This window comes from Meriones unguiculatus, chromosome 7 (assembly GCF_030254825.1).
Source record: "Meriones unguiculatus strain TT.TT164.6M chromosome 7, Bangor_MerUng_6.1, whole genome shotgun sequence".
Lineage (NCBI taxonomy): Eukaryota > Metazoa > Chordata > Mammalia > Rodentia > Muridae > Meriones > Meriones unguiculatus.
In genome coordinates, this window is record NC_083355.1 from 18,130,113 (window position 1) to 18,155,938 (window position 25,826).

Genomic DNA, 25,826 nt, shown 5'->3' on the forward strand with positions numbered 1-25,826 from the left:
TTTATATATTTTAAAACATTTAGACTCTCTAAATTTTTTTTTGCATTTACCAACCCCAAAACATTTTTTTCAGACCAAACAACATTTTTTATTTTTATAACCTAAACTCCTGAGCACTGAGAATGTAGCTCAGTGGTAGAACACTTGCCTAGTAAGTCTGAGGTGCTAGGTTCAATTCCCAACACTGCAATAACTAATTAAATCATCATAACCTAAACTCCTGTATCCTCAGACCCTACATAAGCTCTATATTTTTTTATCCAACTATTTATCATAAGACACAGGCAACTGATATAAAGCCTGTGAGCAGGGCAAACCTGTTTCCCTTTTTACACAAAAGATATAGTACCTAGTAGTTCTAACTAACTAATGAACTGTCCAATGAGCAGATAGTGGACCTACTTGTCTGCTCTTTAGCTGCCAAGCTACTGTTAACTTAGCCTAGCCTTCCAGCCTAGCCATCAATGTGATCAGAGACCTGAGAAGGATAAATTATGAACTAAGTAATTGTAACAATCCATGTATCAATCAAAATGACAGAAATGACTAGTTAGTCCACCTACGCAGTGTCCCTGGCTCCTGTGGTCTCCTGGCTTCCTGAGTAGAGGCAATCCAGCCATCAGGCATAGAGGATGAGAAACTGCTGCTGTGGCAAGAGGAACAGGAGAGATTGACCTCACCTCACCTCAGACAATGTGAAACAATGACTCTGCAGGTGTCCACAGCAGCATCCACGGTTAAGCTGGGCTCTGGCAGTGGGCCAGTTGAGGCAGTGTTGCCCAGTGGTTAGCATACCACAATCCAGAGTCACGGTCATCTGTCATTGTCCAAATCTTCTCGGAGACCTTGGGGAGCTACTGCCAGGATTTTGGGACTTCCTGTCACAATGAACTTACACATGTTAAAATGCCATATTCATCAGGTCTCTGACAAGCTTGAGGGCCAGCATATTTGAATTACTCTTTGTCTATTTTTATCATCTGCTCTAAATTGTATCCTATAAAACAGAATGCTATAATCTCTAATTTTGGCATATTCCTTAGATGCATGTTTTAGAATCAAATTTCAAGTAGATCCATATAGGCAAACTTCATAGTTACCCATCCTAAATTTAACCTTAGAAAAACAACCTAAACAAAGGGACTGGGTAAAGCTTAGTCTGTAGTGTAACTTTAAATCTGCTCTTTCTGACTAAAATCAAAACAAGACCTTTAATCAGACACAATTTATAAAGGGGCTAGCAAATCTTATGGATCTCCCCATCTTCTTTAAAACTTAACAGCAAAAAGCTTTACACACTGGGATCAAATAAGTTTGAGAACCAATTGCCTAACAGAACAGTTCAGAACAAACAACAGCATAGAACAATTTTAAACTGTATGAATTATTCTGTCCACATCAAACCTGTCAGCCAGATTTTTTTTTAAAGAACATAAGAAAACATTTTGCAATGAAGAATCACCAACCTTTTAAATGAAGTACAACATATTTTACAGTTCTTTCTCAAATAATATTTGCAGGTATAAAGAACCAAAGCAAACATCACTCATATGCCCCCTGGCTTTTATATACATACACAGACCTTTTATAACATTCTGTATACCTTTAGGTTCATAGCTTCGTTCTTCTGGCTTAAGCAGACACTCTTGCTTTAGGCAAGCTATTCCTCTCTTTAATAGCTCTTGCTCCCTCTCTCTTTCTTTTTAGACAACAGAAAAACTCCCATCAAAATTTTTTTTTAATTTTCCAAAGGGTTGGGAAACTGTTCCAAGTTCATTCGTTGTTAGACTGCCCAAGAGTTATTGCTTAAAAAAATATGATAAACTGTAAATGTTTTATCATCTTAAACATCTAAATAATTTTTAAAACTCGTCTTTGCAATATCAAAAGAAAGTATCTTCTTCAGGAGTAAATTTATAAAGCATGACCATAATTTTAAAAGTCAAAACCAGATTTTTAGAACCAAAATTTATCAGTGTAAACAACCCAATCTTCAGAACCAATATCAACTTAGAACAAGACTTCCTTCTTATCCTAAAAGGAAACAAAATCATTTTGACTCAGAGATTTTGCAAACTTTGTTCTTTTCCCGAGACACACCATGTAGCAATTTACATTGTTGTTATTTGAACATATGCATTTATAGATCTTATAATTTGTTTTAGAAAGTGCAAATGCTAATGTGAAAAGAATGAAGGCTTCTGACCCAAGATTACTATGTAAAAGAGGGACATCGAAACCTTCAGGAGAAAAAAAAATTTCATTTCCAGTTGATTGCAAGGAGGCCAGATGGAGAAGCACTAAGAGGCTTTACTTAACATGGCCCTAAAACTTGAAAATAGAAGTTATAAGGCAATTAAAAGAAACATAGGTTACAAAGTTAGTCTGATTCCTTCACTGCATTTACTATTTTTTTGCATGCTTAGTAAGTTTTTTACTCCAAACATTGTAAATTTGAGTTTGTAAGCATTACAGATTTTGTTATTTTTATAGATGTGCCCCAGGTGGAGCACATCTGTGTTGAGAAACCTCGTAAATTCACCTGAACGAAGGGTCTTTTCATCTTTAGGAGACAAGAATTATACAAAAAAGCCTTTTTCAGAAGTATATGCCATTTGAGACCATTCTACAGAAAAACTGCTTGGAAAAAAATCAGGCTTTAACAGATAATTTAGGAGAAGACATCCTTGAATCTACTGTGCCTGAAGAAACTGCATCAGAAAATACAATCTCAGGACATCATGCTGAAAATTTTCATGTGCATAGATATGACTTAATTTCAACTGCTGAGCAAACCACTGGACCATATCCAAACTTCATCTTGGCGCCAGATGAACTTTCGATGACCATTCAAATGACCATTTTGATGACCATTCAGGTGACCATTTCGATGACCATTCAGATGACCATTTCGATGACCATTCACATGGCCATTCCCATGAACTGGCTTACCCAATGCTGATCTCACCAGGTGAACACTTTGAATCTCATCTAAACCAGCAGCTGCGGCCCCTCATCCCCAACAAAGATGTAAGACGGCTCATTTCTCACGTTATCAAGACTTTGAAGATGGACTGCTATGACCCTCATGTACAACTGTCCTGTGCAAAGCTCATCTCCAGGACAGGCCTCCTGATGAAGCTTCTCAGTGAGCAGCAAGAATTCAAGTTGTCCAGGACTGAATGGGATCCAGACCAATGGAAAACTGAGAACTACATCAATGAGAACACAGAAGTTCCTCACAAGGGTCTGGAATCAAGTCAGGTGAGGACAGTGCCAGAACACAGTCCCCGGCCTTCTCAACCATTTAAGCAGAAAGACCAGGGGCTCCCACTCTGTCTTGTGTTGTTGGCTACATAACTCTAACCCAGCCAAGACAGTGATTCCCACTGTACTTCTAAATTTACTGTCAGGAGGTGACCTAAAACACAAAATATTGGATAGGTAGCACATTCGATTTTGGTATATTCTTTTAGAATCTGCCAAAGTATATTCTTTTCATTAGGGCTTTTTTTTAAATTTAGTTTTACATTGGGCATTGAACTTGGGATATTGTATACATAATATGCAAGAGCTTGACCACAAATCTATAAACACTGGACTTAGTTTTGCTTTTGTTTATTGGTTGTTTGGGGATTCTTGTTTTGTTTTGTTTTGTTTGAGATAGGGTGGAGATATATGTAGTTATAGCTAGACAAGAACTTGCTATGTAGACCAGGCTGGCCTTGAACTTACAAATACCTAATTGCTTCTGCCTCCAAAGTGCTGGGATGAAAAGTGTGTGCCACCACAAGAAGCCCATCTTTAAGCTGTATTGATCCAGAGTCTTACTGTATAATCCTGGTATTGGTATTAAGGGTTATCCTCAAACTCTTAGCAATCCTCCTGCCTCAACCTTCTAAGTGCTAGACCATATACATCAGTTAACCATGCCCAGGTCAAGACTGGATTTTGAACAATTACCTTCACCTTATTTCATTTTTTTTACTTTATTATTTGATAACAAATGCCCATTTATTTATCTTATATATTTCAGACTGGAAAAGAAGTCCCAGGAAACAGCTACAAAACAAAGTTATCTTGGGAGTATGTGTGACTCTGGTAGTGATTGTGTTGATTGTTGATTGTGGTTTTCTGTCTCCTTGAGGTAAGGACAACAGTATGTTCATGTGTCCTGAATGTACCCTGTCTGTGGAGTAGATTTAGAACCTGCAAACTGAAAACCACAGCCACTTACCCTCTGTGTCTTCAAGTAATGTCCCCGGGTGTCCACAGGTATGCTGTCTGTGAAGCAGGGCTCCTAACGTCAGGTCATTATGGAACATCCCGAGTTGGTGTCAGATGGGTGGCGTTGAGGTGAGCCACTCTGGAACAGTGACTGAGTTCTCCCTCAGTGAGCACAGTGAGCCTACAAGGCAGACATCAGCATGGGGTCAGTTTACAACCTGCCAGGAGGATGTCCACTGGCCGCTGCCCAGTCAGCACCCTCCACAGCTACTGGTGGTTGTGACGGTCTGGGAAGTTTATGGACAGTCCTGTATTGTGCTTCAGTTGTGTAGACAGTTCACCGCTGTGCTTGCAATTATTCATATTTTCGTTATTTTTTCTGCCAATTTAGGTAGGCTCTGTGAGACCAGGAAGCATGCCCAGTGTTTTGCATGCAGTACATAGCAACAGTATTCAACGAAGAGAAATGAAGCCTCCCATTAATTACACTATGAGGAACGATACAATCCAATACTTAAGTTGAAACAGCACCCGAGAAAGATATTTGGCACATTTCTGTCGTCCCAGCACATGGGAAACAGAAGCAGGGTGATCAGGAGTGCAGGCATCCTCAGCAATTCAGTGAGCTCAGGCCAGGAATATATGAAATCATATCTTTTTTCAAAACGGAGATGAAAGAAAATAGTGACAGATAGAGAAAAATCATGGGCAGACCAGTGCTCCCTTCACAGCCCTGGTCAGTTTCACCTCCTTAGGAACAAGCAGGAAGTACTGGGAGTGAGAAAGTACAGAGAAACCATTGCAGACCATCCATCTCATGGAAAAAGAACCCAGTGGACAAGAAAGTGGCTATGTGCCAGCCTGTGCCTCCTGCGGTGTGGGTTAGGCTCTTGCTGCAGAGGCTTTGCCACCTCAGGGGTCCAGGCCCTTTCTGCTGCTACTTTCTAACGTGTTCTTAACACTATTTTGTCATTTGTACATGTTTCTCTTGGTTTTTTTTTTTCCTTGCTTGTTTCTTTGAGACAAGGTCTCATGTAGCCCAGGTTAGCCTGAAACTCACTAGGTAACCTAGGTTGGCCTCCCTCCTACCTCAGAAGTGGTAGGAACACACGTGCCATCATTCCCAGCAGTTATTCCTAATTTTAAACCTCCTAAGATTTTGTTTAATTTACCCGGTTTTAGTAGCGTTGAGGGCAGGGAATCCTTTTCGTTCTAAATGACTGTATAGTTTTGCCCTGAGTATGGGTACCCACAGAGGCCAGAAGGGTGTCAGATTCTCTGGAGCTGGAATTACAGGCTATTGTGCACTATCTGACAGGGGTGCTGGAAACTGAACTCTATTAAACCACTGACCCAGCTCTCTAGCCTGTTTTGTAATAATTTTCGAATCATTTTTCTCACTGGTCTAAAATACCACCCATATGCAGGCTCTTTTCCATTAAACCTCTGCCTTTTCTGTACCAGTCACAGGGCCACACTACTAAATGCCATTGCTGAATACTTTTAGCTGTAATGCAACAGGGCAAGCTCCTGATCAATGACCTTCTTTTCCGTACATGATGTAATTATAATTGCATATTCTCTTTATCAAATTGTAGTTGATGTCATTTTGTAAAAACATTGAAGAGGTGTCCTATGGAATTGGCACTCTTGAGATTGAGATCTCTGCAATACACCAACCACACAATCATTGCTTGGTGGGGTGGGGGCAGGGTTGGCTGAAGGAGGTTGTGAAGTTATCTTTAGACTACTTCCTGCTGATTAAGGCATCAAATTCCTAGGGACAAGTTTGATCATCCCTTTCAGGATATCTAATTTCTTCTTGTTATCAATTTGACTACTTGACAATCCGCTACCAAACCCCAACCTGTCAACAACAGCAACCCTGCCTCTCGGGACCCTGGCATTTATATAGCCTCTGAAAGTTCCCAGAATTCCATATGTCACACACTGGCAGAAACTGTAAGAAGCTGGCAAAACCAAACCACTGCTAGAGCACAAGGCAAATCACAGTCACCTGCTGTGAAGCAGCCTCTTATCCCCACACCTGAGACTACAAAGAAAACGTTGTTTTTTCTAGTACAAATAGTACTAGGTTTGTTTTTATGTTTTTTTTTTTTCTTTTCCTTTTCTTTCCAACCTGTTCCCATTTATCTTATTTCCAACATTATACTTGCTTGTAATCAATCTCAGGTCCGATTAACCTCTCCTTTTGGTTCTAAGTCCTCTGCTGCCAATCTCTGGTCCCACACCTCTCATTCACTCCCTTTCCTTTTCTCCAGACCAGGATGTCACACCTTATTCTCTCCATTGCACAGCATTGGCTGTTTGTTTGATTGAAAATACAGAGAACAAATGGTGACATGTTTACACAAACTTAAGACAGGTGCTGCTTAGAAGAAACATCACAATGCAATATCCAGATTGAAACCACATAGTGGAGTAAAGATACAAGTATTTAAATGAACAAGGGTAAATTGTCTACATTCCATCAAAACATTATGCGAAAATCATCATTACTCTCACAATGCCTATCAGAACTCAAGTCCCAGAAGATGGACAGTGAATCCTTTAACGCAGTGTTTCTTAACCCCAAAGACCCTTTCACACAGGTCGCCTAAGACTATCAGAAAACCCAGATACTTACAGTTCATAACAGTAGCACGATTACAATTATGAAATAGCAGTGAAAATAATTTTATGCTTAGGGGTCACTGGCAACATGAGGAGCTGTGTTAAAGAGTCAGAGCATTAGGAAGACTGAGAACCACTGCTTTAATGTCTTATACAAACACTACTCCATGTCAACAGCCAGCTGGTTTTATTTTCCCAAAGCCTTAGGACAACATCCCATTATGTTCCTCAGCTCGACCACCGGTCCTTTTTCTAACTGGCTATTTATTTTGTCTGCCTCCTTGCTGCTCACCGTGCTGCCTGTTCTCTGGATTGATTCCTCATGGATTAAACCTTTCCTTTTTGACTCTGAGAACTCTTCTCAATGGTAATTCCAAGCATGCTACATCGGTCCTCTTTTATAACCTCGTAAGACACTATTTCCTATACCATCCACTTCCTAGCGACTGCCCGTAAGACATTCTTTAATTTTTTTGGACTGTGCTTTGCCTGTTTCTAGCCTGTGACTAGGAGTTATAACCATTTACATGATACAGATGGTATTGAAAAGATTAGAAAACAAAAAAATATAATTAGTGTCTAGTACTCTTTGAATAACAAACCATTTAATAAGCTTTTAGGTTTTAAGAATTTCACAAGTTAATCTCATTAAGGGTGGTAAAATCAAGATATAGTTGAAGGGAGAATGTGGTCCTATTAGGTCTATTTATTTACCTAACATAGAGCCTTGGGTTACTCTAACTACCCTAACTACCCTCTCCATTGTTATCCAGTTGAATTGTCAGTGTTCTTCATACAAGTGTCTATCCTTTTCCCCCCATTTTAAATATAGAAAATATTTTAAAGTAAAATCAAGAAACATCATAAGCACCTTAAGAGGAGTGTTTTATTTCGTCCGCATCACAACCCACCAATGGCATGAAAAAAAAAATGATTGGCAGATGGAACTGTGGTAAGGGCCTCAGGAAGATGGCTCAGCAAGTAAAGGCTCCTGCTGCCAAGCCTGAAAGGCTGAGTTTGATCCCCAGAATCCACATGGTTGAAGGCGAAAAGACTCTGACAGGCCGTTCTCTGACCTCCATGTGTACACCCATACATAGGCTCACATATAAATAAATGCAAATTTTAAAACTAAAAATTTTTAAAGGGGTAAAAGAAGCCAACGGCGGCTCTGCGTATCTCTCTGAGTTTGGGCAGTGACCCTGCAGCACTACACATTTAAAATTAGTCTTCCTGGGGTGGGAATGATGTCTCAGTGGTTAAGAGAGCTTGCTGATGGTGCAGAGGATTGGAGTATGAGTCCAAAAACACCCACTTCTGGTGGTTCACAACCTCTTGTATTTCAGAGAATCTTCTGCCCTTTTCTGGTCTCCACACGCACCTGCACACATATGCACATACACACAGACATGCACATATAAATAAAAAGTAAATCTTTAAAGTACTTCACAACCATAAGCTTCATACAGGGAAGTCAGTTTCATTTTTAAATTATTCATTTGCTCAATTAACAGACTGTTAATCTTCCTTTAGATGGTATGGCACCTTTGTGCTGGGAGTGGAAAAAGTAAAATATTAGTCCCTTGGGTGCTTAATAGCTTACAAATGAGACAGGAATAAGATGCATGCACAGATCCATTAATAATAATAATAGTAATGCTCTGACTTTATTTGTATTGTTCAAATCTTATGAATATACATTTTCTAAAAATGCAATAAACATCTAAGAAAGAACTAGTGTCATAAGAAATCTACAGTAGGACCAGGCATGGCATAGGCCTTTAATGCCAGCAAAGGCAGATATTAGGGAGGCAAAGGCAGGTTGATCTCTGTGAGTTCAAGCCCAGCCTGGCTACTTAATGTGTTACAGGATAGCCAGTGCTACACAACTAGACCCCATCTAAAAAAAAAAAAATTATAGGGTTGGAGATACAGTTCAGTAGATAGATGTAGCTTACTTAGATTGTAGGATGCCCTGGGTTTGATATCCTACCACATTAAAAAACAAAAACAAAAAAAAAGTCATATATATATATATATATATGCCAGCACTCAAGTGGTAGAGACTAGAGGATTAGAAGCTCAAGATAATTCTGTGCTTAATAGTTTAAACCTACCCTAAACACTAGATGACCCAGTCTCAAGAAAAGAAAAAAATTCCATAGTAATTGTAAAATATTTAACCCAAGAAAAATTTGCATTCTCACAGAAGCTTTTAAATGAGATGAGCTCCTCATAGTTTTAATTACTTGTAAGGTGTGTTAAGAAGGTCTTTTAATAGTACCCTGAAGAACTTGGAGATATGACAATGATCACTGTGCCCACACCTAAATCAGAACTGCTTAATTGTGCATACTTCTTCCTCTTGTAAAACCTATTAGAAATCAGTGAATTTCCTCCTTCTAACAGGGATTAGTAACTTGGATTAATAGGTGTTGGTTTCATCTCATCCACACTTTGGGTCATACTTTCGAGCATGTGCAAACAGATGAAAAAAATTAAACAATTTCTTTGCTCACTTATACTCCTGTGCTTTCTCTGCAGGGCTTCCTAAGTTACTTTTTATCATTACTGTTCACCAAAGACCAGTTCATCACTGGCTCTGAAAATTTTTCAGGAAAGTACTGTGGCTTAAACAATAATATTTATTTGGGGTTCTCTATTAATACAGTTACAGTGTTCTCCTATGCCATTTAATCTTTGTGGTCACTCTGTAAAATAAGCACTGATAAATCTACAGCATATCCAAAATGAAATCTCTGGCAAGTTGTGATATTTGTGGGTCTCCCTCTTGTGATTTTAGGTTCTTCTGGGCACCAGACTTAAGGTAGTTTTATATCAGGCCCTTGCCCTAAATTGCTCATGATACCAAGAACTGAAAATTTACTGCTTTGGATTGATTATCCAACAGGATCATGAAGGTAAGCCTTGTATATTTTCTTTAACTAAACATAATCTCCTTTAAACAGTATACTTCTAGACTTTCGACAGAAGGATTGACCTTGGATTGTGAAAGACCAATTACTGTTGAAGGGAACTGGATGCGAATCTGTAATCTCTTAAGTGATCTGAACTGGCCTACCACCTAGAATTAATCACCTCAGTCACTTACTTTTCTCCACTGTTTGTGTGGTATGAAATATAAAGTGGTTCCTATGAAAATCTCACTTGGGCCAGGTGTGATTAAAGGAGCATGCCTTTAATCCCAGCATTCAGGGAGGCAGATGCAGGTGGATTTCTCTGAGTTCAATACCAGCCTGGTCTACAGAGTGAGTTACAAGACAGTCATGGCTTGTACACAGAGAAACCCTGTCTTGAAAACCCAAAAAAGAAAACCTCACTTAATCTTAAAGTTGTGGGATACCCCAAATAGTAGCTGGGATAATTGAACATGTTTTTAAATTTCTCTTTGTTAAAACCCTGGAGATGTTTGGTATAAGCAATGGCACAGAAAAACTAGCAAACTAGACCACTCTATGGGTAGAAAAAAGGATTTATTGGGGACTCAAACTACTAAGGCCATCTCTTGGGAGGCACAGAGGAGAGAAAAATGTTAGGAAAAGCAAGCAGTTGTATGGCAGTCAGCAGGGTGGGGATCTGATCTAATAAAGGCTATCTGGATTGATCTGGAACGAAGTGCCTTTGCCCAAAGTAGTAGTTGACCTTTGGGAGAAGGTAACCTTTAGGGTTGTTTACCTGCTGACAATCCTTCTCTTTACCTGGTCAAAGTCCACTTAGGAAATGTCAGCGGCTCTACTGTTTTGGGGAAAGGGAATGGGAATGTGGCTCAGTAATACAGAGCTATCATATACCTATCATATACTAAGCCCTGGATTTGAGCCTCAGTGCCACAAAGCCAAAACAAAATTCTAGGAACTTCAACAGCTTTCTAACCAGAGATAGAAGGTCTTGAGCTGTGTATGGAGAAGCCCCACCAGGAGTTTTGTGCTGTAGTGGCAGTTCTTCACAGGGCAGCCCTGTGAGTGCAGAAACCCTGGAGTTGAAAGAACCTTTGCATGAGCTGGAGGAAGGTCAGTTCTTCATAGCACCTTGTAAGACTGGAGCTGAGACAATGGTTCCTGAACCCACACCTAGATCAGGACTACTTAATTATGCATACATCTTTGTGCCACAATTTTAAACCTATGCTCTCTTTAGCACCCTGGAAAACAGACTTGGGATTATTAGACCCATTCACCTGTCCCTCTGATCACATTGAATAAATCTCTCTCTCCTCTCTTTTTCCCTCTCTCTCCTTTTCACTATTAGACATCTTTTTAATTGATGTATTGTGAAAAGGCAACTAAACCCAGTAGGGCTAGTGGAGTCTACCCAGGTTCTTGCCCTAAAAGCTCCAATAACAACTTTAGCAAGCTGAGTCAGGGAGAAAAAAATATCTTTGGCCCCAGCCACTCTAGCCCATTGTCCCCTCAAATACTGTGCAAGGATGGTTGGGTGTTAGTTGTCAGCTTGACAGAATCTAAATTTACCTGGAGAAAGGCCTCTAGGCATGCCATAGCGGGTTGTCTGGATTACATTAACTGGGCCTGAAAGACCCTCCCGCTGTTGGCCATATTTCCCAGATGGGATCCTTCACTATATAAATGGAGAATGGAGCTGAGCAGCAGCATGCATTCATCACTCTGCTTCCTGAGTTTGGATGCAGTGAACCAGCTGCTTCAAACTCCACTACTTTGACTTCCCCACCAGGAACTGTATTCCTTTGGTGCCTACTCTCTACCCCCCCCCCCACACACACACACTCACACCCTTTTGATAGGGTCTCTTGCATCTTAGGCTCACCTTGAACTCATTATGTAGCCGAAGATGACTTTGAACTCCTGGTCTTCCTGTCTACACTTCTCTAGTGCTGGGATTTGGGCTACATGCTACCACTTTTATGTAGTGGTATGTGGGCAAGTATTTTTCCAGTTAGGCCACATGCATGGTCTCCCTTTCTTCCTTAAGTTTCTTTTGTCAGGGTATTTTATCACAGCAACAGAAAATTGGCAGCAAGAAATGAGGGCATTGTTGTGGTATACCAGACTGTGTGGGACATAAGCCACTGGAACTATTTGTTGCTGGAATATGGAAATGCTTGGAACCTTAGATTAGAAACGTTCTTTACTCTGTAAACAGAGTTTAGTGGGCCATTCTAGTGGGAGCTTGGAAGACAAGAATGCTGAGAGAAATGTAAACAGTGAAGACCTAGCCCAAGGTTTCAGAGAACAGGGAGCTTAACAGGAACTGGGCTAGGAGCCGTTTGTATGATATTTTGGGCAAGAATCTGGCTTCATTCAGTCCATATCTTGACTTGAGTGAAGTTGAAATTAAAGATAATGGGCCCACCTATATCAATCACTAGTCAATCTAGTCAATAAAATGCACTCCAGGTTTGCCTGGAGGCAATCTGATAAAGGTATTTTCTTAACTGAGGTACCTCTTCCCATATAACTTTCTTGAAAACCAGCCAGGACAATCGACCCTTTGTCAACTTGACACACAAACACATCATTATTAAGCAATAGTCTTTCTTGTGCATTCCCAAGAGCTCATGTTAATATCAGTATCTAAATATAAAACACATCCCAACTTTTAAAAGTCCCAGTCTTTAAAAATTCAAACACTTTCAAAGTTCAGTCTCTTTAACACATCCAAAGTCTCTTTCAAAGTTCAAATTCTCTTTAAAATATTCAGTGTCTCTAAAATATCAGAAGTATCTCTAAGATTCCAAATATCTCTGCAAAATTCCAAGTTCTCTTCTTTGGAATGCCAATAAAATGAAATAAATTACTTTCTTCAAGAAGCAAGAATCAGAGCATAGTTACAATCAAAGTAAAACCAAAATTCAACATATAAAATGTTCAGTGCTTGACATCTGGGCCCGCTCATGAGCATTTGGGCTCTGTAGAGCCTTGAAATGGTTCTGTTTCTTCTGCTGTACCATCTGAAACACACAAGAGTTAGTCTCCTAGGTTCAAGATGGCTTCATTAAGCTGGAGCATGCCTTTGATCCCAGCACTCAGGAGGCAGAGGCAGGTGGATCACTCTGAGTTCCAGACAGGCCTTGTCTACAAAGCAAGTGCAGGACAGCCAAGGCTACACAGAGAAACCCTGTCTTGAAGATGAAAAAGGAGAGAGAGATGGTTCCACTGTACATGTACAGCATGCTTGGTGTTTGTCCTGTTGTACTGGTAGTTCCAAAATGCTGGAATCTCTGCTGCAACTTCATCAATAGCCTCTCTTGGACCCTCTTCAAGGACTCTGCCCCTGCCACCTGGTACCAAGCCTCAATTTCTCTTCATTACTCCTTCAATCCTGGGGCTTCTTCTGAGGCTATTCTTTGACCAATGGCCTCCCCTGGTCTCTCACTGTGCCAAAACTCAGCTTCTCTCTATGACCCCTTCTTCATGCCATCAAAACTAGTAACACCTGGGAGAATCTTACATATTAAATTTCTCTGCCAGCACAAGTTACTTTGGACATGGTATGCAGGCATTGTGCATGTGAGTTCATGTGAGCTTTGATCATGTTGATTTAGAGAGCCTTGTTTTCTTGGTGTCTTCTATCCCCTCTGGCTCTTAGACCCTTCCTGCCTCCTTTTCCACAGTGTTCCCTGAGCCCTGGGTGGATGGATTTGATGGAGACATCCCTTTAAGGTAGAGTGTTCCTAGGTCTTTCGCGCTCTCTCTCTGCCTAATATCTGGCTGTGTTTGTTCCATCTGTATTTGTTCATCTGCTGCAGTAGGAAGCTTTTCTGATGATGCCTGAGCAAGGCACCTACTTATGAGGCTGGCAGAATGTCACTAGGAGTCATTTTATTGCTACATTTATTATCTGTTTGTTTGGTTTTTATACACTATTATTTGGTTTTACTCTATGTCCCTGGGGAAAACAAAAACAAAAACAAAAACAAAAAACCCTAGCCTCAGGTTCTTGGTCACCCGAGCAGTGTTGTTGGGTATGGATTACATCTCATGGAGTGGGCCTTTGGAAATATGAAGGAGTGAGAGTCACTAAAAATGTCACTAGAAGGATCCCAGCACTCTGGGAGGCAGCAGGCAGATATCTGGGAGTTTGAGGCCAGCCTGGTCTACAAAGTGAGTCCAGGATGGCCAAGGCTACACAGAGAAACCCTGTCTAAAAACAAACAAACAAACAAACAAACAAACAAAAATGTCACCAGAAGGGCTTTGAATTCTGTAATTCAAGATTCTCAAGTGTCTTTAATGTACTTGAAGATAAATTATCATCTAGATTTTCTGAAGACTATATGGATGTGTCCTCACACTTTGAGCATCCGAGACGAGAAATATGAATCTAATATTTTATCTCCTAAAGTTTAGTAGTACAGAAAATAGTTTGAATCACTTATAGGTTCCTTCTCATCCAGATTGATGCCATATCATCCATGCAAACATATATATAGGGGAAAATGGGTCATCAGTTAAGAGCACTTGCTGCTCTTGCAGAGGACTTGGGTTCCGTTTCCAGCACCCATGTAATAGCTCATGACCAGCTCTAACTCAGTTCTGGGGATCTAATGCCTTCTTTCAGCCTCCTTCGGTACAGGCGTGCATTTGGTACACATATATCCACGTGAGCAAAACATTCATACATACAAAAATACAAAATAAAGTTATATAGCACACACACATAGTTGTATCAGAATAAAACCTAATCATGTTTCCAATGGCCCATTCAATAAAGGAATAAAACATATAAGTTTTATTTTTTAACTTTGTTTGCAAATGTAGATTGTTTTTTGAAAGAGAATCATGTGTGGCCCGTGTTAGCCTCACATCACTTTGGGAAGCTGGCTTTGAATACCTGATCATCTTGTCTCCATTTCCTAAAGTGCCAGGATTACAAGTATGAGCCACTAGGCTTGGCCATTTTTTTTATTGTTACAAATACATAGTTTTAGTTCTATATATCAGTGTACTTAATTTTCACCTAAGTAGTATTTATAACCTTTGGATATAGTAGGCTTCATTTTATACATACATATATGTATATATATTTATTTAATTTATAGAGAGATATATAGATATTTAAGACATATATCTTAAAGTTTCATCTTTCACAATATTTTTATGACATACTTGAACCTTTTAGTTCTGTCCTCAGCTTTCCCATTTTAGAGCAATTCTAAACAGTATAAAACTTTATCATTTAAAATCTTTTCCTAGAATATTTCCTTTACATTTTGCTAAAAATAGTTGTTCTCTCCCTTACCCCCAACACGCTAGGTAAATGCTCTGCTGTCAAGCTACACCTTCAGATTTCCTTTTACCTGTTATTTTGAGCCAGGGTCTCAATTATGTGCCCAAGCTGGCCTTGAACTGCAATTCTCCTACAACAGCATCCTGAGCAGCTAGAATTCTAGACTTTCATCACAGCCCAGCAAAAATGCATTTCTCAGGGTTTGAGAGGTGGCTTGCTCAGCAGTTGACAGCATTTGCTGCTCCTTTGGAGGACCCAAGTTTAGTTCCTATCACCCATATTAGGTGGCTCACGATTGCTTGTAATTCCATCCTCAGGGGAAGCTGAGGCCACTGGCCTCCACACATGGGCACACCAGCATGCACACACACACACATATACACACTCTAAAAATGGTTTTCACAAAAGTTTTTATAACTGTTTTCCATAATTGAAGGTTCATTCCTGTTTATTTTTCTTCTTTGTATTTTTTTCCCTTTTGTATTTTTGGGTTGTTTGTTTGTTTGTGGGGTAAAATGAAGATAGTTCAACAGGTTAAGAATGATTGCTACCATGCCTAATGACCTAAGTTTGATCCCAGGAAAGAATTGACTCCCACAAAGTGTCCTCTGAAAATTATAAATATATGTGCAGAGTCACATATATGAATCAATAAATGTAAAATTAGAATATTTTCCAATGCGTTAGCAGTTCTAGAGGCATTTTATCCTATCAACAAAATTAAATTAAGTTTAAATTTATTTAAATTATTTATTTAATTTATTTATTAAATTAAATTCATTTAAGTCTTACTGAATTAAAAGAAATTTGAATTAAGTTTATGTGTGCACTTAGAAATGAACTTAAACCTTTTGGAGGAGACTTTATTATGTAAACATATCATGTGACATATCTAATGGTAGCCTACAGAAACATATATACTGATAAGCTATTATAAAAATAAACTTTATGTTCATACTTAATCATAAGATAAAACAAAAAAACTCTACTAATTTAAAAGTAAAGTAACTCCAACAATAGAACAGAATGAAATAAATGGAAACCACCAATTTGTCTAACCAAACCTTTGTTGTTGTTGTTGTTGTTAGTCAAGTGAATCATCACACAGAGACTTAAACACTTAACTTCTTTATATTCTTCTTAGACCCAAGCCAATTTGATAATTTATCATGCTGAACCTTGGGCCTTGTGCATACCACTGGCTTACATTACTAGTCCTGAAAATTACTCTTGGTGTAGGGTAAGTTGAAATAGCAACCTTGAATAACCAGTTTTATTAAGGAGAAGCAAATTCATGTTTGAGACATGGTCGAGGAAGGAAGTGTAGGCCAGGAATAAATACATTCATTCTTTAGACCATCATAGAAAGAGGATGGGTTCGTTGAATATGCTGCAAAGGGGAAGCAGGCTAGGCAGTAACAAGTAACTGCAGCAGAAAGTAGTGGGTTTGGAGCAGAAAGATTGTGGTTGACGAGTCTCATGGTAAATTACTTTGTATGCAGTTTTCTGGCATGTAAGCCCTGCTTTTCCAGTGTGGGTGTTATTGGAATTTTTAGGATCAAAGCCTGGGCACTGGCAGTTCTAACAACCTAGGCTCAGCTACTAATCCTGAATTTGCCAACTGAAGGACAGGGTAGTGAAGTGCCTCCGCAGTTAAGAGCACTCACTGTGCCTGCAGAGGACTGGCTTGGGTTCCCAGCACTCACCAGGGTGCTTCACAGCTTTCAGTACCTACCATCCCAAGGGAGCCAACGTCCTCTTCTAGCCGCTATGGCACCTGTATGCAAGCAGTATACGTGCACACACTCAAGCAAGAGAGAGAGAGAATAGTGAAAGTCAGAGCAAGGAGATTCAATATAGTCATATTAGGAAGAAGAACAGAAAAAGAGGTCCATAGTCCACGTTTAGGACCTTGACATGTATATCTATTTATAGAGGTAATGGTATGCATAAGAAAGAAACCCAGGTCATGATGATCATTAACACATTAATGTCTCAATCTTTCACTTCTCCTACTCTGAGATTTGGTGTGCAGTGTGAAGAGGGATTTCAATTTCTTGAGGTCCATTGTTACAATAGTGTATTAGTCAAAGGGAGGGGCACAAGTGTCTTTTTAGAATATATTGATCCTACTGGGAAGGTCACATTTTCCCCATTCTTTGTTTATACATCTCAATCTTGAGGTGAACTATGCTTGTGTTTGTAACAAATGTCATAAACAGAATACATGTAGGATCCAAGATCAGAAAACACTCAGGTCATGCAACCACGCATAAGAGCCACTTCTGCACCAGTTGCTTTTTAACTCAGTTTTTGCTGCTGACTTTTAGACAGAGTGTTGCTATACAGTATGGTCCAGGCCCATAATCCTCACACTTGGCCTCTCGGATACTGCAGTCTTGGACAGGAGCTGCTGTGCTCAGTGCGACATTTGTTTCACTTCTAGAAACACTTTCCTCCTTAAGCAGGACACTCTGAAGACATCACTGACCCTCCTTACCAGGAGGAGATCTGTCCTGCTTAGTCTGATCTGATTCCACAAGGGTGGAGTAACAAATGTCAAGAAATTACTGCCAGTAAAGTCCTTTATGGCCAATTTTAAACAACTAAGGTCTTATGTGGATCACTGGCTGGCCTGCCTCTACTTCTGGAGTGCTGGGATTTAAAAAAAAAAAAAAAAAACAAAACGATTAGCGGTTAAAGAGCTTTAAAGAGCTTGGGCCTAGTCGGGCACTTTTGAAACACGCCCCGCGCTGCCTGGATATTTTCTTTTGAAGTTTTGCCCACCCAAAGGGCTGCTGGTTAAGGACTACCCAGGACTGAAACCTAAATCCGGGTTAGGGTTATAAGGTTAGAAGACCCCAAAGAAATCGGTGTTGTTCTCAGCCAGGGTAAGAATGCTTGGCCCCTGTCACGTAGAAGGTTCCTTCATAGTGCAGAATCCACTCAGTGACGCTTCTGTAACAAAGGCATCCTGTCATAAAGGGCGGGGCCGGGCAGCCGCAGTTGCCAAGGCTCCCTGAGGTCAGGGGCCTTTCCTCCAATTTATCTCCCGCCAGGGCACTGCAGCACTGTGGATCGCCTCCATATTGCATGTTATGTCCTTACCACATGTCATGACTCCACTGGGCTTCTGCTTCTGCGCCCCAAGTCTTCTCCTCACTGGACAAGTTTTGCTGGTGGTGACCCAGGCCGATCCCACTGGGGAGTGGGTCCAGAACCCAGTTCGATTGACTTCAGAGCCCTGGGTGACGACCAAGCTCCGGTCTTGGCACCCCTCTGATCATCCGCCCAAATCCCCACAAGCTCATACATCCCAGGCAGGCGCAGGGGGCTTTGATTACCTGGGGTCCTCTGCTCCCTCCCAGATGTTCTCCCCTCCTCGGGAGTTGACGGATAGTTTTCTTTCATTCCAAGCTACGGATACCTCTTTGGAGCAGCACCCAGAGTCAGATCAGTTCACTGTTCCACATCAACACCTGGCCAACCAAATGACTCCACCGGGGAAGCTGCCAGAGAGCATTTTAAAGCTAAATGGGCACCAAAATCAGCCGCCACAATTCAGAAGTATTTCCAGTCTAGATAAGGCTGCAGATAATAGGTTATATGAAATACTTGTTCCACCAATAGACAGTGAGAGTTCAAGAATAACAGCGTTCATACCTTCAGCCCAGGACTTGAAGAAAGACCCAGACCAGCACAGGCAACTTGCTAATGTGGTTGGTGGAACTACAGACCGATTTGCAAAAAAATCTCAACTCGAAAAAGAAACTATGGAGGATGATTATGGAGCTCCAAATATGAATGAAGCTTACTCTGACAGCTTAGCTCTGCAATCCCAGGGAAACAGAGAGGAGCTTCCAGAGCCTTCTGAGCAGGTTGAACCTACTGAATACCAGCTGGAGGCACAAAGTCAAGATTCAGAGGATCTTGGCATGGTCCAAGAAGACCCAGATCATCTCCCACCCATCCGTGAGGAAGATGTTCAACATCAGTTCCCTTCTGAGGAGGGTGCAGCAATAGAGCAGCCTGCCATAAATGTTCCATCTCCAGATACAAATGAAGCTCAGCACTCCAGCTTGCCAAATGTCACAATGAAGCCTACGGATCTGGATGCCACAGTAATTTCAGAGGCAGATAAGGAAACCCAACATACTCTGGGCCAACAGCAGGCCCCTGGCCATCTTCCAGAGAGTCCTGAGGAGGTAGGACCTTCATCAACCCAATCAGAAGTCCCAATCCAGATTTCAGAGGGTCCTGGGGAGATAGGACCTTCATTAATCCAACAAGAGGCCCCTGCTCCAACTCTGGAGCTCTCTGAGAAGTTAGAATCTTCATCAATCCAACAAGAGGCAGCAGCTCCAAATGCAGAGCTCTCTAAGGAGTTAGAACCTTCATTAGCCCAACAAGAGTCCTTAGCTCCAACTTCAGAGCTCTCTGAGGAGTTGGAACCTTCATTGGTTGAACAAGAGGGCCCAAGTGAGACTTTAGAACTCCCTGAAAACCTTGAAATGTCTGGTAGCCAGCTAGAGGCTCCAGCTCTACCTACAAAGCCCCCTGACGAAGTCAATCTTGAACTAGAGCCTACATTCCCAACCTCAGAATCCTCTATGCAGAGTATAATTGAAACTTCAGCAGCAACAATCCCACATCCCAGTCAGGATCAAGTTCACCACCATCCTTTGGCCAAGATTACAGTCAAATCTGCAGATGGGGAAGTTACAATAACTTCCAAATCTTTCAAAGAAGTTGAGACATTTCCAACTCTGACTCCAGGTTCTCTTGCCCCAGCTGAACATTTTCCTAGCCTGGAGCAGCAGCCAGCTGAATTTTCTGGGGTGGTCAAATCATCTGAAAGTGATCTGGAATCTCAAATTAAGCCTCCTGAAGAAGAGGAGGAGCCTTCTCCAGTCCAACAGGAAGTCCCATCACAGCATCCAAGCCCTCCTATGGAGGATGAATCTTCTCCTCTTGAACTAGAGCAGCCAGCTCAACCTTCAGAGTCTCCTGAGATGGGATCAGGTCTTAGAAACCAGCCAGAAGCCTTAGTTATACCTGCAGAGTTCCCTCCGGAAGTCAAGCCTCCCGTCGATCAAATGACTCCACTTCAAGCTCCAGAGTCCCCTATTGAGACTATACTTGAAACACCACCAATTCATGAAGTGACAGACCAGCCAGCTCAGAGTGAAGAGCACCAATATCACTTACCAAATGTTACAGTTAGACCTGTGGATTTGGTGCTTACTTCAGAGCCTACCAAGGAGGGTGAGTCTTCTCTAGCCCAGCAGGAGTTCCCAATGAATCCTCCGGAGTATAATGAAGAGGAGGAATCTTTTCTCAGTGAGCAGGAAGAGCCAGCTCAGGTTTCTGAGCTGGAAATCCCACCACAAGCCTCAGAGCATGCTCTGATTCAACAAGAAAAACCAACTCAGTTTCCAGAGCATCATGAAATGACAGTCTTGCCCTCAATTCACCATTCAAGCTTGTCCACTGTGACTGTTAATCCTCTGGATGTGATGTTTACCTTAACACAAGAATCCACAGAGGAGGTGGAACTTCCTCCAGTGCATCAGAAGGCTAGAGTTAAACCAATTACAGTCCCAGAAAAGGATGTAGGCACTTCTGCACCCCAGCATACCAATCTAACTGTAACTCCAGAGCCTTCTAAAGAGTATGAACTCTTGTCAAATCAACAGGAGGCTCCAGTTCAATCTTCAGAACCTGTTCAATATGGTAAGCCTTCTCTAAGCCAGCAGGAGGGCACAGATGAGAATTCAAAGCTCCTAGGGGAAGTTGAACCTTCTTCAGAACAGCAGGATACCCAAGTGCAGCCTCCAGGGTTCCCTAATGAAATGGTAGTTCAACCTCAGCATCCAACGCCCCCTGAAAATCACCAGCATTCTCCAGTTCATCTTGGAATCCCAACCCAGCTTCAAGAGCTTCCTGAAGAAGTTTCTTCAGGTCAGCAGGGTAACTTGTCTCCACCCCTAAAGCACTTTCTGGGTGTGAAATTTTCACCATTTCAGCCAGAACTCCCAGATCAGCCACTAGAACCACCTAAAGAGGATTTCTTTCTTCCTCCAGTGGCAGATACCCTGTTCTTTTCACCTGAAGATCTAGAAGCAATATTAAGATATGAGCAATCAATGTTGCATAAAACCACAGTTAAAGGTTTGAAACAAACACATACTAGAGCTCCGGTGTCCTCTATGGCAATTGGATCTTTTCCAGTTCAGGGGGATAACCTAATACAGCCTATAGTTCCCACTGAACAAGCTGAATTTTCACAAGCTCAATTTGATTATTCTTCCCATGCAGCTGATTTCCCTGAACCTGAATTTTCTCAGCAAGAGGCCATAGCTCAGAAAACAAATCTCCACAAACAGGCATATTTTCATACTCAGCAGGACGGCTCCTATCTATCTGGAGATTCCACAATGGGTGCAGAACCTTCTCCAGCTCAGCATATAACCCACTTGCAATCTGTAGACTCCTCAGAGAATGTAGAACCATCTCCAGTGCTACCACACACCCCCACAGAGGCTCCAGAACATCCTAAGGAGAAAGAGTTTTCTCAGCAAGCGGTCCCACACCAGCTTCCAGAGTCAATGAACATTATTTTAACTCACCATCCAGCACATCAAATGACAGTCCAAAAACCAGGTCAGATTCAAGCTGAGTATCCAACGCCATCCATTGTCTCATTTCAGCCTTTAGACCTGAAACTCACCATAGAGTCACAATATACTCCAGTACCAGAGAGTACTAAACCTCCTCCAACACATCCTCAGGTGACATTTTCACATCATCCAAACCCAACTGAAGGTATAGCTCAAACTTTGGAACTGGAACTTATTATAACTCATCAACCAACTCCTGAGGAACTTCCTCACACTATGCCAGAGAGCACAATTCATCTTACACAACCACCTAGAGAGGTTGTGGTTTTAGTCCCAGTATATCAAGAGGTGATAATTCCAACACCAAATCATGATCAAGCTGAGTATCCAACAATACCTTTTGTCTCATTTCATCCCTTGGACCTGGAACACACCATAAGTTCAGAACCTACTACAAAGATTCATCAGTCTACAACCATAGAGCACCCTGAGGTTCACATTCCCCATGCAACTGAGGTCACAGTCCAGCCCCTGGATCTGGAACATACCATAACTCATCAACCGACTCCTGAGGAACTTCATCACACTATGCCAGAGAGCACAATTCATCTTGCAGAACCACCTAAAGAGGTTGTGGTTCCAGTCCCAGTATATCAAGAAGTGATGGTTCCAACACCAAGTCATGATCAAGCTGAGTATCCAACAGCACCTTTTGTCTCATTTCATCCCTTGGACCTGGAACACACCATAATTTCCGAATCTACTACAGAGATTCATCAGTCTACAACCATAGAGCATTCTGAGGTTCATATTTCCCATGCAACTGAGATCACAGTCCAGCCACTGGATCTGGACCATACCATAACTCATCAGCTGACTTCTGAGGAACTTCATCACACTATGCCAGAGAGCACAATTCATCTTGTAGAACCACCTAAAGAGGTTGTGGTTCCAGTCCCAGATTATCAAGAGGTGACAGTTCTAACACCAAGTCATGATCAAGCTGAGTATCCAACAGCACCTGTTATCTCATTCCATCCCTTGGACCTGGAACACACCATAAGTTCAGAACCTACTACAGAGATTCATCAGTCTACAACCATAGAGCACTCTGAGGCTCACATTCCCCATGCAACTGAGATCACAGTCCAGCCACTGGATCTGGACCATACCATAAGTCATCAACCAACTTCTGAGGAACTTCATCAAACTATGCCAGAGAGCACAATTCATCTTACAGAACCACCTAAAGAGGCTGTGGTTCCAGTCCCAGATTATCAAGAGGTCATGGTTCCAACACCAAGTCATGATCAAGCTGAGTATCTAACAGCATCTGTTATCTCATTCCATCCCTTGGACCTGGAACATACCATTAGTTCAGAACCTACTACAGAGATTCATCAGTCTACAACCATAGAGCACTCTGAGGCTCACATTCCCCATGCAACTGAGGTCACAGTCCAGCCATTGGATCTGGAGCATACCATAACTCATCAACCAACTTCTGAGGAACTTCATCAAACTATGCCAGAGAGCACAATTCATCTTACAGAACCACCTAAAGAGGCTGTGGTTCCAGTCTCAATACATCAAGAGGTGACAGTTCTAACACCAAGTCATGATCAAACTGAGTACCCAACAGCACCTGTTGTCTCATTTCATCCCGTGAGTCTGGACCACACCATAAGTTCAGAACCTACTACAGAGATTCATCAGCCTACAACCATAGAGCACTCTGAGGCTCATATTCCCCATGCAACTGAGGTCACAGTCCAGCCACTGGATCTAGAGCATACCATAACTCATCAACTGACTTCTGAGGAACTTCCTCACACTATGCCAGAGAGCACAATTCATCTTACAGAACCATCTAAAGAGGTTGTGGTTCCAGTCTCAATACATACAGAGGTGACAGTTCCAACACCAAGTCATGATCAAGCTGAGTATCCAACAGCACCTTTTGTATCATTTCATCCCTTGGACCTGGAACACACCATAAGTTCAGAACCTACTACAGAGATTCATCAGTCTACAACCATAGAGCACCCTGAGGTTCACATTCCCCATGCAACTGAGGTCACAGTCCAGCTCCTGGATCTGGAGCATACCATAACTCATCAACCGGTTCCTGAGGAATTTCCTCACACTATGCCAGAGAGCACAATTCATCTTGCAGAACCACCTAAAGAGGTTGTGGTTCCAGTCCCAGTATATCAAGAGGTGATGGTTCCAACACCAAGTCATGATCAGGCTGAGTATCCAACAGTACCTTTTGTCTCATTTCATCCCTTGGACCTGGAACACACCATAAGTTCAGAACCTACTACAGAGATTCATCAGCTTACAACCATAGAGCACTCTGAGGCTTACATTCCCCATGCAGCTGAGATCACAGTCCAGCCCCTGGATCTGGACCATACCATAACTCATCAACTTAATGCTGAAGTAGAGCTTCCTCAAATCATACAAGAGACTGTAATAACTCAGGACCCTGCTGAGAACCCTGCAGAAGAACATGTTCACTCTCCAGAACATGTTCCTGAGTTTCAGCATCCAAACCCAGCTGAAGTCACAGGTCAACATTTGGAAGTGGAACTTACAATAACTCCAAATTCCCATTTGGATGTTGCACACACACAGGAGATCATTCCTGAGCCTGAACAGCCACATGAAGAGGTTGCAGCTCAAGCTCCAGTGTTTTATGAAATACCACCAATTCAGGATCAAATTCAGCATCCGGTTTCTTTCAAAGTCACAGCTCATATAGAAGAACAACATGCCATAACTGCAATGCCCAGTCTAGTAGAGCCTGAACTTTCTGTAGCCCTTCCAAAACACAATGAGGTGACTCTTCTGCCTGAAGACCAGGGTCAGGCTGATCACGTAAACCCTACTCAAGCTACAATTCATCCCTCACACCAAGAGTTTTCCATAACTCCACGACCTGCTACAATGGTTAAACGTTCTGCACCAGTTCAGCCGACAGAGTCACCTACAGAGATGCTAGCTCAATATTCGCTACACTATTCAGGGTCACTTCAGCCAATAATTCATTATCAGTCTCTTCCTCCAAACTCAGAGGCTACACATTCTGAAATCCCAGCAATTACTTATCCAGAGATTACACATTACATAGATCCAGCAACTCTTCACCCAGAGATTATACATTCTGAATTCCCAACAACTCTTCACCCAGAGATGGAGCATTCTGAAGTCCCAACTATTCACCCAGAGACTGCACATTCTGAATTCCCAACAACTCTTCACCCAGAGATTGAACATTCTGAAGTCCCAACTATACACCCAGAAATTGAATATTCTGAAGTCCCAACTATTCACCCAGAGATTGAATATTCTGCAATCCCAACTATTCACCCAGAGATTGAATATTCTGCAATCCCAACTATTCACCCAGAGATTGAACATTCTGAAGTCCCAACTATTCACCCAGAGATTGCACATTCTGAAGTCCCAACTATTCACCCAGAGATTGCACATTCTGAAGGCCCAACTATTCACCCAGAGATTGCACATTCTGAAGTCCCAACTATTCACCCAGAGATTGCACATTCTGAAGGCCCAACTATTCACCCAGAGACTGAACATTCTGAAGGCCCAACTATTCACCCAGAGATTGCACATTCTGAAGGCCCAACTATTCACCCAGAGATTGCACATTCTGAAGTCCCAACTGTTCACCCAGAGACTGAACATTCTGAAGTCCCAACTGTTCACCCAGAGATTGCACATTCTGAAGGCCCAACTATTCACCCAGAGATTGCACATTCTGAAGTCCCAACTGTTCACCCAGAGACTGAACATTCTGAAGTCCCAACTGTTCACCCAGAGATTGCACATTCTGAAGTCCCAACTGTTCACCCAGAGATTGCACATTCTGAAGTCCCAAGTATTCACCCAGAGATTGCACATTCTGAACGCCCAACTATTCACTCAGAGATTTCACATTCTGAAATCCAAACTATTCACTCAGAGATTTCACATTCTGAATTCCCAACTAGTCACCCAGAGGCTGCACATTCTGAAGTCCCAACTCATCATTCAGAGACTGCACATTCTGAAGTCTCAACTATTCACTCAGAGACTGAACATACTGAATTC

At 41.7% G+C, this 25,826-nt stretch overlaps 1 protein-coding gene across 1 annotated transcript in view; it reads left to right on the plus strand.

The window, feature by feature from the left end:
• The first annotated feature begins 703 nt into the window (after positions 1-703).
• The window catches only part of LOC110545630 (leucine-rich repeat-containing protein 37A3-like), a 55,993-nt gene continuing 30,870 nt past the window's right edge, over positions 704-25,826 (plus strand). Inside the window, exons 1-4 of the mRNA XM_060388313.1 lie at positions 704-755; positions 2,879-3,264; positions 18,147-20,352; positions 24,979-25,614. Coding sequence (XP_060244296.1) covers positions 704-755; positions 2,879-3,264; positions 18,147-20,352; positions 24,979-25,614 — 3,280 coding nt within the window. The remainder of the gene's footprint in view (positions 756-2,878; positions 3,265-18,146; positions 20,353-24,978; positions 25,615-25,826) is intronic.